The 15043-nt window shown below is 48.2% G+C and overlaps 1 protein-coding gene across 1 annotated transcript; it reads left to right on the top strand.

The window, feature by feature from the left end:
• The first annotated feature begins 1227 nt into the window (after positions 1-1227).
• Positions 1228-4487, top strand: LOC114909338 (elastase-1-like). Its single transcript, XM_029247832.1, has 8 exons — positions 1228-1304; positions 1459-1556; positions 1792-1895; positions 2276-2401; positions 2885-3021; positions 3193-3335; positions 3768-3917; positions 4347-4487. The coding sequence occupies exons 1-8, from the start codon at positions 1265-1267 to the stop codon at positions 4359-4361; spliced, it is 813 nt and encodes a 270-aa protein (XP_029103665.1). The 5' UTR covers positions 1228-1264; the 3' UTR covers positions 4362-4487.
• Positions 4488-15043: the final 10556 nt, after the last annotated feature.

Consider the following 15043-nt stretch of genomic DNA (forward strand, 5'->3'; position numbering starts at 1 on the left):
GGAAGGGGTCATAGGTAAATTTGGCCCACCCAGTGCCTGACCCTGACAGTTATAACACACACCAGTGATCCGTGTTTTAGTCAGTTTCAGTATTTTCACCTTCAATTTTCCTCTGTCACTTTCTGTTGATATTTGAAATTTGCATTTATTTTATATTGTACTGTACTTGACTTTGGAGGTTAAGTCAAATGAATAATTATGGAAACGTAATATACCTGAGACCTCCGTCTGCTCTCTCACTCAGGTATTCTGTCAGTACCTGTTTATATTTTTGTACTACCACACCTGTGAAGGTTTTCTGGTCTAGAGAGGCTTCGTGATAGTAGCTGCCAGCTGTGTGAATAAGTGAGTTCGGAGCTTATGACGGCATGTGAATGAATGAATGAATGAATGAAATTACTCTTTTAATGAAATGTGCTGCCACATAAATCGAAATATACTTTCATTTAAAATAATAAAAAGCTTGTCAGAAATAAATGTCAGATAAAAAAAATGTCAGATACCTTGGAAAAAGCCCTGGCCAAGTAACAGGTAATAATAATAATTCATGTCCATAGATTTATTAGGGACAACATGTCTGTACACAAAACACAGTCTGTGAACTGGTGTATTCCTACAAACGCACATTTTAATTTTTGTGAACCACAAAAATGTTATTAATATGGATTTTGCACACACACAGACTTTGCACAATACTGTGTTTTGTGCAAGGAAAACCATGCTATAGTGTAGTATATAGTATACAGTATATGTTATATAGTAAATACAGTAGTATATAAGGGGGCGCAGTGGCTTGGCATGATGGACTTGGACGGCTCTGGAGTTCCAGTCCTGATTGGGGTGCCTTGGGATGGACTGGCATCCCGTCCTGGGTGTGTCCCCTTCCCCTCTAACCCTGCGCCCTGTGTTGCCGGGTTAGGCTCTGGCTTGCTGTGACCCCACTTGGGACAAGTGGTTTCAGGCTATGTGTGTTCGTGTGTGTGTGTTTGTGTGTGTGTGTGTGTGTGTGTGTGTGTGTGTGTGTGTGTGTGTGTGTGTATTATGTAGCATATATGTTAGAAAAATGACTGAGTCCTCTAACACACTTACACATAGGCAATAGTTGACTTGACCAGTTGAACCAGTTGGCTTTGACATAACTAAAAACAAGAACACGCATTCCACAAATATTATAAGCAACCTATATAAATGGAGCTTCCAGGATCAGATACAACAGTGAGTCAGAAAATCCCAGCTCATCACAGAGTCCAGAAGGCCTGCAGACATGCTGAAGTTTCTACTGCTGAGTGCTCTCATAGCACTGGGTAAGAACCGTCTTTTCCACAGCAAAGTTTTTCACTCAGTCACGTTATCGGTATGCATAGTTAAATCCATTTGACTAATCTTAGTCAATTTCTTGCAAGGTTCACGATAGTTTTCACATTGTTCTAATGTTGACTGTCTTTTGGTTTTCCCCAGTGCTTGCTGAGCAAAATGTAAAGCCCCAATACATGGAAGCATTGCAAGATAAGGTTGTGGGGGGTAGTGAAGCCCAACCCCATGCTTGGCCCTGGCAGGTATGACACATAACGGTGTTGAATGTTTTTGTCAATTTCAGCATTCGTCACTTTTTTTTTTTTTTTTTTTTTTTGTCATTTGAAAATAATGCTTTTGCTATACTGGCCTCTTTAAGTGAGACTAAGGTTTAGCCCCTTTTGGTGAGGCTCATTTAACTCAACAGTTATGTGTTAATTTATGGTCCATATGTTAATTATAATGTACCTGATGGATTTTTCCTGCTTTGTGTCTCAGGTCTCCCTTCAGTATCGGTTTCTCTACTTTTGGTACTTCCATGCCTGTGGAGGTTCTCTGGTCAGGAGAGGCTGGGTGATGACAGCTGCCCACTGTGTGGACACGTGAGTTTGGGGCCTAAGCTGGCATGTCCTAAAAGACTTACGGCAGCACTTTGGTGTGTTGTAACTTTGGTTGTGCGGTATAATGGGTTTGGACCATGCATCCAGTGGTCTCTATGAACAACTCTTTAGAGAGAAAGAGGAAAGTGCCTATCCTGAGTTGCTCCTTTACAAATACCCTGCTGCATAAAAGGGAATATACTTGTAACTTGTGATTATTGTAACATTGTAAGGCACCTTGAACAAAGGCCTCAGCCCAGTAGCAGTCTATTATAATGACTAAATTTCATACTTATATTCATTAGAAATGGTGCATGTGTGTATCACTAACATAGACTGTACACCCTAACAATCTCTGTTTTCTGTACCCTACTGCTCTCTAGAACAAAGACTTGGCGAGTGGTTCTTGGCGATCACAACATATATGTGAGTGAGGGCACAGAGCAGGCGATTGCTGTGAGCAATTTCTACGTACACCCCAACTGGAACCCCAACAGTCTCGCCAACGGGTGAGTGGATAAGCCAGGCGAGCTTTTCTTACTTAAAATTTGAGAAGTACTGTAGGACCTTTTTTTGCTTAATTATAGTAAAATTAGTCAAAACTCAACTCAAAATTTGCATGTTCTGTTGTCAAAACACAGTCCATAGTGATGAAGTGGTACAGCAGTCGTTTGTGGAAGAAAGCAGTGATCAGCATTTTTCATAGCCTCCTTTGCCGTGAAAACCGTGCAAGTGGTCAAAATGAGATGAATTCGGTTCTAGAGCCTGTACCTACCTACGCATGATATCCGAAAAATTATAAGTGGTAGTGAAGGCAGGTCACCTGTAAAGAATCTTGGTCAAACACTTAAACATTAACCCTGGTAGCCAAAAATTACCAGAAAAAAATGAGTTTATGGAGTATTTATGTGACTTGCTGTAAATGACACTAAGGTGATTTGGTTATTTTTTCATCATCTGAACACCCGTATGGCTCATTTGCCTCCCCTCAGGTATGATATCGCTCTGCTCCGTCTGTCCTTCGATGCCACCCTCAACTCCTACGTGCAGCTGGCTTCTCTGCCCTCATTCGGTCAGATCCTGCCCAACAACAACCCCTGCTACGTCACAGGCTGGGGCTACACCCAGAGTGAGTATAACACTTTACCTGGGTGATTTACAGCCTTATTTTTTATTGTCATGTTACCTGTTTACTGCATTCTGTGTGTTTTCGTGTGCTATATGCATGTTTGAAACGAGATTTGTTCTTACTGTGTGACACCTTAGCCATCCCTGACTGTGTCGGCCTTGGTCTCTGCAGGTGGGGGTCAGCTGTCTGCCTCTTTGAAGCAGGCGTACCTGCCTCTGGTGGACTACAGCACCTGCTCCAGGAGTGACTGGTGGGGCAGCACTGTTAAGACCACTATGGTCTGTGCAGGGGGCGGCAGTGACTCTGCTTGCCAGGTGACTCAGCCCTTATTACTACAACATAAACAAAAGTATAAAACATAACTTTTTTGATAAATCAAGGGAAATATTCATATCTGTAAATATTTTGGGGGGTGCGGTGGCGCAGTGGGTTGGACCAGGTCCTTCTCTTCAGTGGGTCTGGGGTTCGAGTCCCGCTTGGGGTGCCTTGCGACGGACTGACGTCCCGTCCTGGGTGTGTCCCCTCCCCCTCTGGCCTTACGCCCTGTTTTGCCGGGTAGGCTCCAGTTCCCCGCAACCCCGTATGGGACAAGCGGTTACGAAAATGTGTGTGTGTGTGTATGTAAATATTTTAAAGGTGTTAAAATTCTAGTGATGCATCTCAAACGGTGTGATTCAAGTTTTGAGGATCAAAATGAGATATCCAAAAACGTGCCTTTTGTTAACTCAAGGTCTGTTACTCTTCAGGGTGACTCTGGCGGTCCACTGAACTGTCAGGTCAATGGACGCTACTATGTCCATGGTGTGACCAGCTTTGTGTCCGCCCTCGGCTGCAACACACTGAGGAAACCCACCGTTTTCACCCGAGTCTCGGCGTACACCACCTGGATGGAAGGAGTGAGTACCCGTAGGCTCCTACTGGCCAATCACAGAGAGTCACTGTTCGCGAGAACCAATGAGAACTGTTTGTCTCAGAACAAGTGCAGTTTTAGATTTGTGGCAGTTGGTGGCACCGTGTTTTTAGTCAGCCTCTACCAAGCTGAAGGTCTCTGGTGTGATTCTCCCTCCTCCCCTACCACCTTGATCAAAGTACTAACCCTAAACGGACGAGGCACACAACTGCAAGTGATTTGTTACAGAAAGCTAAATGATCTAAAATTACTTCTATAGTCAATTTTACCATATCTAATTGATACGATCATATCTAACTGATGCAATCTAATTTTTAAAATGTAGTTGGAAGGGAAATATTTTAATTTTATTGAGGTTTTTCGTAGCGCAATATAATGTTTCTGAGTTTTAACAAGCGGCCTTTTTCTGTTACAGATTATGAATCAGTAAAAGCAGAAATTTAAGCGGTGTGAAGGACAGTCTACTGGATAGGATCTCAGCATTCCAGATATGAGCCTTCCTTCTTAAATTCAACTCCATTGCAGACACGACGGATCGACTAAAATAAAATAAAGTCTCTTGATCACTCTAAATACTGTGTCCGTCTGATTTTTAATCCATTTTTAATTCTGGTCTCAGTACAGCAAAAGCACATTGTGAAGTAACCCCCGTAAGGGTGTACTGTAATGTCCATGACTGTAGTGAAAAGTACTGAAAACGTTTCAGTCTGGTACTGTTCACTAGCTGAAGGTCAGATTTTTAAGAAGAGTTCCTGTATATGTATAAGGGGGTGCGGTGGCGCAGTGGGTTGGACCGCAGTCCTGCTGTCCGGTGGGTCTGGGGTTCGAGTCCCACTTGGGGTGCCTTGTGATGGACTGGCGTCCCGTCCCGGGTGTGTCCCCTCCCCCTCCGGCCTTACGCCCTGTGTTGCCGGGTAGGCTCCGGTTCCCCGTGACCCCGTAAGGGACAAGCGGTTCTGAAAATGTGTGTGTGTGTGTGTGTGTGTGTGTGTGTGTGTGTGTGTGTGTGTGTGTGTGTGTGTGAGTTCCTGTATATTAGAAGAAGCGGCAGAACTGAATAAAAGTAGTCGTGTTACACCTGTTACTGTCACGATTGTAACAAATCAGACTTTAAGACTGTCTCACTTTGAAACATAACCCTGTGTTTGCAATGGGGAAAAAAAGGCCTCGGTGCCTCTACATCATTAGTCATGGTTTCCAAGTGTCACGGTTCCGTGTAGCATGGACGGACTCAAGTGCAGAGTGTTCGGATCGAGGTGCACAGAAGCCAAATCAGAATCCATAATCGTAGTCGAGGGGCAGGCGAGGGGCAAGCGATCAGCAAACGTCGTAGAAAGGGCTAGGCAAAGAACGTGGTCAGGAAGAAACAGGCAAAGGGTCGAAGTCGGAATGGGTCTCTCGGTAATACGGTTCGCAGGGAAAGAAGGAGGCAAAACAAGGTTCCGCGTCTGGGCTTCCTCGGTTTCCCTCTTTATAGTCTTTCCCATCAGGGAACGGCAGGTGTCGCAGAGGTGCCAGATGCGGAGAACGTGACAGTACCCCCCCCCTCTACGGGCGGCTCTGGACACCCTGGGCCGGGAAGGAGGACGCCCCCGGGGGCGCAGAGCCGGGCACTCGGGATGGTCCCTATGGAAAGCGGCCACCAGGTCGGGGTCGAGGATGTCCGAAGCAGCTACCCAGGAACACTCCTCCGGACCATACCCCTCCCAATCCACCAGATATTGTAGCTGACCTCTCCGTCGGCGGGAGTTTAGCAGGGCTCGGACCGTGTAGACATCGTCCCCTGCGAGGGGTAGTGTCGACGGTGGTGTGGTTTCTACTGGTGGCTGATGTAAGGACACCCCAACTGGTTTCAGGAGGGAAACATGGAATGTTGGGTGCACTCGGAGGTCAGGAGGTAACTGAAGGTGGCAGGTAACCGGCGTGACACAACGTACTACCTTGAAAGGGCCGATGTAGCGGGACCCGAGTTTCTTGGAGGGGGTCTTCAGGTGAAGGTCTCGGGTGGAGAGCCAAACTCTTTGTCCAGGCAAGAACGAAAGGGTGCGCCGGTGCCGGTCAGCCTGACGTTTGTGGCGTTCCGCACTGCGGAGCAGGTGGGCCCGGACCGTCCTCCAGACGCGGGTGCTCTCGTTATGCCATGTCTCCACAGCCAGAACAGGACTTGGAGAGGTCTCACTAGGGAACAGGACAGGTTGGTAGCCTAACACACACTGAAAGGGCGACATACCTGTGGATGTATGAGGCGCGGAGTTGTGGGCATACTCTGCCCAGGCCAGGTAGCGAGCCCAGTGGTGGGGTTTTTGGGAGCAGTAGGCTCGGAGAAACCTTGCAACATCCTGTTGCAAGCGTTCTACGTGACCGTTGGCTTCCGGGTGGTATCATGATGTAAGGCTGACCGTCACTCCGAGCCGGCTCCAAAAGGCCTTCCATACCTGAGAGGTGAACTGGGGACCTCGATCGGAAACAATGTCTTCGGGGAGTCCGTAGAGTTTAAAGACTTGCTCGAACGGTGGGCAACTTCGGAAGGGGCACCAGTCTGCAAGCCTTAGAGAAACGATCTATGACGGAAAGGATCATGGTCTTACCCTCTGAGACCGGGAGGTCCACTAGGAAATCCAGCGCCACGTGGGTACAGTGGTTTGGGGTTGTGAACCCGCGATAAAGCATCAGCTTTCCCATTCTTGGAACCTGGCCGATAAGAAACAGTAAAGCGGAAACGGGTGAAGAACAGGGCCCATCGGGCCTGGCGGAAGTTCAACCGTTTTGCGGTCTCTAGGTACTCTAGATTGCGGTGGTCCGTGAGTACCACAAAGGGATGGACCGCACCCTCCAGCCAGTGACGCCACTCCTCAAGCGTGAGCTTGATAGCAAGGAGTTCCCTGTTCCCAATGTCGTAATTCCGTTCGGCAGGGGTCATCTTCCTGGAGAAGAAGGCACAGGGGTACGACTTGGGAGGGTCCCCTTGCCGCTGTGACAGGACTGCACCCACCCCTACCGAGGAGGCGTCGACCTCCACCACAAACGGCAAGGAAGGGTCCGGCTGTTTCAGCACTGGGGCGGAGGTGAACCGTGTTTTTAACTCCTGGAAAGCCTTCTCCGCCTCCGCCCCCCAAGGGAGTCTTTGGTCCTTACTTGCAGTTAACGCGGTAAGGGGTGCGGCTACTGTGCTAAAATTACGTATGAACCAACGATAGAAATTGGCGAACCCAAGGAAGCGCTGGAGCGCCCTTACCGTGGTAGGTCGAGGCCAGGAGGTCACTGCACCCACCTTCCTGGGGTCCATGGAAACTCCCTCCTGGCTTAGGATGTAGCCCAGGAAGGAGATTTGGCGTTGGTGGAATTCACACTTCTCTGCCTTCACATACAATCGATATTGTAGGAGCCGCCTGAGGACCGCCCGGACCTGTTGGATATGCTGCTCTCGGGTCTTCGAGTAGATCAGTATATCGTCCAGGTAGACGATGACGCAGTGATGAAGGAAATCGCCCAACACATGGTTGAGAAAGGCCTGGAAAACTGAGGGGGCATTAGCTAGGCCAAAGGGCATGACCCTGTACTCATAGTGACCTAGTGAAGTGGAGAAGGCCGTCTTCCATTCATCCCCCTCACGGATCCGGATGAGGTTATACGCACTGCGGAGGTCTAATTTCGAGAACCAGGTCGATCCATGGATTCCCTCCAGAGCCGAGGTAATCAACGGTAAGGGGTGCGGGTACTTGACCGTTATGGCGTTCAACCCTCGGTAATCTATGCACGGCCTCAGTCCCCCGTCCTTCTTACCGATAAAGAAGAACCCCGCCGCTGCTGGTGACGTTGACGGCCGGATCAGACCAGCTTCGAGGGCCTCCCTGATGTACTCCTGCATGGCCCTTTGTTCCGGTAACGACAGGGGATACACCCCGCCCCGAGGTGGTGTGGTACCTGGCAAGAGGTCGATAGCACAGTCCCAGGGCCGGTGAGGAGGCAGTTCGGCGGCGCGGACCTTGCTGAAGACCTCTCGTAGATCCTCATAGTCCGGGGGTATGACCGGCGGGGGAAGGCCCTCTACCCCTTCCACCGACGTGGCCCGGCAAGGAAGCGTGAGGCAGGATGCATGACAGGATCCTCCCCAAGAAACCAGCTCCTTGGTACTCCACCTAAAGACGGGGTCATGTCGTGCCAACCAGGGGTAACCTAAAATGACAGGGGTGTCTGGAGCTCGGATCAGAAAGAAGGTGAGTTTCTCGTGGTGACACGCACTTGTTTCGAGCACGAGAGGTGCCGTCCAGGAATCAACCACCCCATCACCCAAGGGTTGACCATCCAGGGCTTTCACACTCAGGGTGACTTCATATGTTTTAATAGGGACATGGTGCGCTTGGGCAAAGCCTACATCCATGAAACAGCCCGCGGCTCCGGAATCTATGAGGGCGTTCGTCTGCACCCGGCTTGCCCCCCAGGAAAGACTCACCGGCAGACGTAGCTGTCCCCGGTGCTCCCCTGGACTCGCCTTCGTTTCTGTGGAGGTCCCCTGAGGTGGTCGCTCGGGGCACGCCGCACGGAGATGCTCTGGGGACCCACAATAGAGACAGTCTCCCCACCTGGCGCCGTCTCCTTTCTTCTTTCTTGAGCCGGTCCTCCGCTGGGCTGGTCCCCAGGGGTTGTCGACTCCTGCCAAGATTGTCGATGGCGATGGCTGTCTCCACAAACCGGTCGAAGTCCCCCTCCTCACCCCTGTACGTGAGCTCGTCCTGGATCCGGGGATTCAGCCCTTCGAAGAAGCAGGTGAGGAGGGCAGGGGAGTTCCAGCCACTCTTGGCCACGAGGGGTCTGAACTCAAGAGCGTACTCAGCCACGCTTCTACTTCCCTGGGTGAGACGCATGAGATAATTACCCGCCGCGCGTCCCGCGTGCGGGTAGTCAAAAACCGCTTCGAACTTTTCGCGGAAAATGTCATAGGTAGTTCTAGGGCGAGTGCGCCACCCAGCGGCGGCCCACGCCCGGGCTGGACCGGTTAACAACGACAGGACAAAAGTGATCTTAGCTGCGTCCGTCTGATACATGCGCGGAGAACACTCAAAAACCAACTCGCACTGCATCAGAAAGTCCTGACATTGATCGGGCGAACCGTCATACCTCTCTGGGGTCGCGATTCTTGTGACCGTCCCCGAAGCCTCGGGGGGTGCGGGCGGGACAGGCTCAGCAGGAGTCGCGGGTGCACCCTGGAAGGCGGGGTTGAGAATACCTCCGATTTGGAGAACCTGGATTAATCCGTCGACCTTTTCTTGTATGCGCTGCAACGACTGGGAATGCGTTCCCAAAAACTCGTCTTGCTTGGTGAGCGCTGTACGCAGTTGCGCATACTCTGCTGAGTCCTGGTAGCAGGCGGAACCTTCTGTCACGGTTGCGCGTAGCGCGGACGGACTCAAGTGCAGAGTGTTCGGATCGACGTGCACAGAAGCCGAATCAGAATCCATAATCGTAGTCGAGGGGCAGGCGAGGGGCAGGCGATCAGCAAATGTCGTAGAAAGGGCTAGGCAAAGAACGTGGTCAGGAAGAAACAGGCAAAGGGTCGAAGTCGGAATGGGTCTCTCGGTAATATGGTTCGCAGGGAAACAAGGAGGCAAAACAAGGTTCCGCGTCCGGGCTTCCTCGGTTTCCCTCTTCATAGTCGTTCCTATCAGGGAACGGCAGGTGTCGCAGAGGTGCCAGATGCGGAGAACGTGACACCAAGCTTTAATGTGCACTACTTGACACAATTTGAGTCTATTTTCTATAGTGATAACTTTAAGAAAGGTTTTTTCTGTGAAAAGTAAATGTTATATTACATTTCAACGGATGTGCGGAAAACAAAAGCTTTAATTCCCATTTAAATTGTAACTCATTTGAGTTGCATAAAAAATCATGTTGCTCATATCATGGATCTGGTTCAGAAACATCGAAAGGAATACTGTGATTTGTATAAATAAAACGCTGTAAGGCACCTTGAACAAAGGCTTCAGCCCAGTAACAGTTTATTATAATGACTAAATTTCATATTTATATTCATTAGAAACGGTGTACGTGTGTATCACTAACATAGACTGTACACCCTAACAATCTTTGTTTTCTGTACCGTACTGCTCTGGAGTGAGTACCTGTAGGCTCCAACTGGCCAATCACATAGAGAGTCACTGTTCACAAGAACCAGTGAGGATTGTTTGTCTCAGAACAAGTGCACTTTTAGAACTGTGGCAGTTGGTGGCACTATGTTTTTGGTCTTCGCCTGTCAAGCTGATTTTTCCTGCTCTCAATCCCTCTTGCTGTACTGACACAATAAAGTTGCACTGGGGATAGCTGTTATCTTAGTTAGAGCTACTGCTTTTGGACCCAAAGGTCACATGTTCAAATTCCACTTTCAGCAATCACATCCTTGAGCAAGGTTTTTGCCCTACAAATTACTTCAGTAAAGTGACCCAGCTCTATAAATGGATAAATAATAAGTAGCTCAACATTGTGAGTCGCTTTAGAGAAAGCATCCGCTAAATGAATAATTCTCCATTGGCAGGTAATTGCAAGTGAATTGCTGGTAATGTTTTTCATTGCATATTATAATGTATATGTATGTTAATTAGTGTCCTGTTTCTGTTACAGATCATGGGTTATTAAAAGCATGAATTCAAGCGTCACAATGACACTCAACTGGATACGGCCTCAACATTGCAGATACGATCCGTGTTGTTGAAGTGCAACAAAAATACACTCCAGACTAGATCCAGTTAGGGTACAATGCAATTATCAACACTGCAACTGAAAGTATGAAATATCCATCATCGGGTCTTATTCACCAGGCAAAGGTCGCTGAAAAGATATTTTCAATTACCAGTTTATTAGCACTGATTCAACAAGGGGGCCACACAGCAGTGTGCATCTCCAAAAGCCTCTCATTTCCAAGAATAACATCCACTGATACTTTTTATTTAGAAAATGTGGTCATTACTTTAATGAATCACAGGTAGAAGCCAATTAAGTCCAGTTAAGAGACAACTTGCAGTTACAACTTCAAGAAACAATTTGGATGCACCACGTTTCAGTTTTTCTTTACTACAAGCGTTCTGCTTTATTTTTTTCCAACAATTTTTCCTATGTCATACACATCACATGGATGGCATGAAAACTGCACGGTATTTAAATATTTCGGAAAAGCACATTCTAATGTGGACCACACAAGTGTTGTTAATGTCATGAATCTAGAATGCACAAAAACATGGAAACACACACACACAACTGGTTCACGGAAAAACTGCATTATTGCTGCTTCTGTAGCTCTCCTGTTTGTATATATTGTTCAGTACTCTACATCATTCCAGTGAAATGAATGCTCTTCACAATAAAGTGAAACTGAAATTACTCTTGAAAAATATGGTGCTACATGAACAAGAACATACTTGTAGCTTGCCATTCTAAAAAACTGAAAATGTAAGAATTCTCAAAGGCTTAGCATACATTTATGTACCATTTTGCTAAACACAACAAGCAAAACTCTGTAATTTGTATGGGTGGACGAACAAGACTCTTTTCAGTTGATCAAGAACATGCCATTGTTGACATGGTGGCCCAGAACAACATGATCCTCCTCAAAGAAATCCATTAAAGAATAATACAGGACAACCAAGTATTCCAGAATTTTCAGCAATGCAGTCTTGCTACAACTGATCGTGTTGTAAGGAGAAATGCTGTCCGGATGAAGCAGGTATACAAAGTGCCCTTTGAGAGGAACTCTATCGGAGTGACGGAGTTGCGATTCCAGTTTGTTCAAGTACGTGTAAGCCACACAATTACTGCACTTTTACTCTAAATATAAAGATATTGTTTTCCTGGATCTTATGTGTCTATATACTATTCCACTCTAAGTGGAAAAATTCCGGTGTCTCTGGGCATAGTGCTGTGTCAAAGTGGGAACCCAGACTGTTCCGCAACAGATACAGTATAAACTTTGCAATCAATGCCATTACTTTAAAAAAAAACACTAACTTATTGTACCTTGTGTTCTTTTTACTCTAGAGGATTTTGGAGTTGGATAGCAGTGCTACTCATTTTGAGTACCTTTGTATTGATGAAGCTGGCTTCAATCTCAACAAAAAAAAGGAGAAGAGAGAGGAATGTGATTGGCCATCGTGCCACAGTCAATGTCCTTGGACAACGGGGAGGCAACATCACCATGTCTGCCGCAATTTCAACTACTGGTGGGTGTTGTGGCACACAGTGCTGTCTTGGGGCCATACAACGCCGAAAGGATACAAATTTTTTTGAACTCCCTCAATGAAATCCTCTTCCCGCAGGTTGACCGGAAGCAAATGGATCGAGATTTTGTAGTTGTTTGGGACAATGTGCCATTCCATCGTTCGGTGCTGGTGCGTGAGTGGTTTGAGCATCATCCACATTTCAGGGTGGTGTTCCTTCCGCCATATTCTCCTTTCCTGAATCCAATTGAGGAGTTCTTCTCCTGTTGGAGATGGAAAGTGTATGATCGCAACCCTTACAGCCAAGTAAGTCTTCTTCAAGCAATGGAAGAGGCCTGTGGAGATATTGAGGCCGAAGCTTGTCAAGCATGGATTCAACATTCATGGCGTTTTTCCCACGATGCATGGCTCGCGAGAATATATGTTGTGAGGTAGACGAAATTCTCTGGCCAGATGTGAATGAAAGGCATAGTTCAGTGATTGCAGTGCAAATATGTATATATATATGTTTCTTCTGAAAGAGGGGTGTGGTGGCGCAGTGGCGCAGTGGGTTTGACCGGGTCCTACTCTCCAGTGGGTCTGGGGTTTGAGTCCCGCTTGGGGTGCCTTGCGACGGACTGGCGTCCCGTCCTAGGTGTGTCCCCTCCACCTCGCGCCCTGTGTTGCCGGGTAGGCTCCGGTTCCCCCGTGACCCTGTATGGGATGAGCGGTTCTGAAAATGTGTGTGTGTCAAAACAACTGAGAAAAATTGTAATATGGATTTTACATGCGCGCACACACACAAAAATACTGTGTTTTGTGCAAATAAAACCATGCTATAGTATGTATGTAAGAAATGTGAGTCCTCTAACATACTTGCACATGGGCAGTAGTTGATTTGACCAGTCGAACCAGTTGACTTTGAAAAGAGCTAAAAAATAGAACACACATGACAAACATTCCACAAATATTACAAGCTACCCATGTATAGAGTTCCCAGAATCAAACACATCAGTCAATGAGGAAACCACACCTTGCTGGGTTTGGACTGGCAAAGAAGAGCACACAGGCAGCATTCATCAAAAACATTTATCGGAACACTGGTGCACAGGGAAATGATGCTGTGAGTCAAAAGACACATTGTCCACAAGAACGTGCAGCTGCAACTAACCCTCCCAGCCTGAAACGAAACAGAAAGAAAACAACATTCCTCCAGCACCATAGTGCTACATAAGAGAACAATATCTTATAATACATGCAATAAAAAAACAATATGTTACAATATGATAATAAATGCTGTAAAAACGCAAACATAAATGTAAAACAAAAAAAATTGCAAAGGGAATGGAATGGCGTTCAGTTGAGTTTGGGTGTGCATGTCTGTGTGCGTGTGTATGTGTGGTTGGGTCAGGGTTCTTGCGGTCCGAAATGCTGCAATTTCAAAACCAGGCGGTGATGCATCTGCTCATGATGATCTCTGTAGTCGCTCTGTAGAACGTGGTGAGGATGGGGGTGGTGGGAGATGGGCTCTCCTCCACCTTCGCAGAAAGTAGAGACGCTGCTGGGCTTTCTTGGCTATGGAGCTGGTGTTGAGTGACCAGGTAAGGTTCTCCGCAAGGTGAACACCAAGGAATTTGGTGCTCTTGACCATATCCCCAGAGGAGCCGTCGATATTCAGAGGAGAGTGGTTGCTCCGTGCTCTCCTGAAGGCAACAACCATGTCTTCTGTTTTGTCCACGTTCAGGGACAGGTTGTTGGCTCTGCACCAGTCCATTAGCCAGTGCACCTCCTCATTGCATGCTGACTCGTCATTTCTGCCGATGACACATGCCGTCGGCAAACCTGATGATGTGGTTCGAGCTATGTATTGCTGCACGGTCGTGAGTCAACAGAGTGGACAGCAGCGGACTGAGCACACAGCCCTGGGGAGGGGGTTCCAATGCTCAGTGTGTTGGTGCTGGAGATGCTGCTTCTAATCCGGACTCCTGAAGGGGGGTGTTCAGGCCTAGCAGGCTCAGCTTTCCAATCAGGTACTGAGGAATGATTGTACTGAATGCTGAACTGAAGTCTACGAACAACATTTGAACATACGTGTCCTTTTTGTCCCGGTGGGCGAGGGCCAGATGGAGGCTGGTGATGATGGCGCCGTCTGTTGAGCGCTTGGGACGATACACGAATTGCAGGGGGTCCAGGGGGTCCAGTGAGGGGGCAGCAGGATCTTACTGTGCGTCAGCAGGAGTCTCTCGAAGCACTTCATGACAATGGATGTGAGTGCGACGGGACGGAAGTCGTTGAGGCAGGACACAGAAGATATCTTTGGCAAGGGGACGATGGCGGTGGCCTTGAAGCACATTGGAAGGACGGCGCTGCTCAGGGACATGTTGAAGATGTCAGTGAGAACATCTGCCAGCTAGTCTGCGCATCCTCTGAGCCCTCTGCCAGGAATGTTTTCTGGTCCAGCAGCCTTCCATGGGTTGACTCTGCATAGCGTTTTCCTCACATCAGCCGTGGCAAGACATAGCATCTGGTTGTTGGGAGGAAGGGTGGTCTTCCTCGCCGCCACGTCATTCTGCGCCTCAGACCGAGCGTAGAAGTTGTTCAGTGCGTCTGGAAGGGAGGCATCACTGTCGCAGGCAGGTGAAGTTGTCCTGCGGTTGGTGATGGCCTGGATGCCCTTTTAAACGTGTTGCGTGTCGCCGCCGTTCTTGAAGTAGCTGTGGATTCTCTGGCCGTGTGCGCGCTTTGCCTCTCTGATGGCCCGGGACAGTTTGTCCCTCGCTGTTCTTACGGCCACCTTGTCCCCTGCTTTGAAGGCAGAGTCTCGGGTCCTCGGCAATGCACGCACCTTGGCAGTCATCCACGGCTTCTGGTTGGAGCGTGTAGTGATGGTCTTGGAGGCGGTGACGTGGTCGTTGCACTTGCTGATGTA

The sequence above is a fragment of the Scleropages formosus genome, chromosome 22 (genome assembly GCF_900964775.1).
Source record: "Scleropages formosus chromosome 22, fSclFor1.1, whole genome shotgun sequence".
Lineage (NCBI taxonomy): Eukaryota > Metazoa > Chordata > Actinopteri > Osteoglossiformes > Osteoglossidae > Scleropages > Scleropages formosus.

Coding starts and splice junctions, on each gene's coding strand:
- LOC114909338 (XM_029247832.1), top strand. CDS start 1,265: ATGCTGAAGTTTCTACTGCTGAGTGCTCTCATAGCACTGG. Junction 1,305..1,458: donor GAGTGCTCTCATAGCACTGG/GTAAGAACCGTC, acceptor GGTTTTCCCCAG/TGCTTGCTGAGCAAAATGTA. Junction 3,022..3,192: donor AGGCTGGGGCTACACCCAGA/GTGAGTATAACA, acceptor TGGTCTCTGCAG/GTGGGGGTCAGCTGTCTGCC.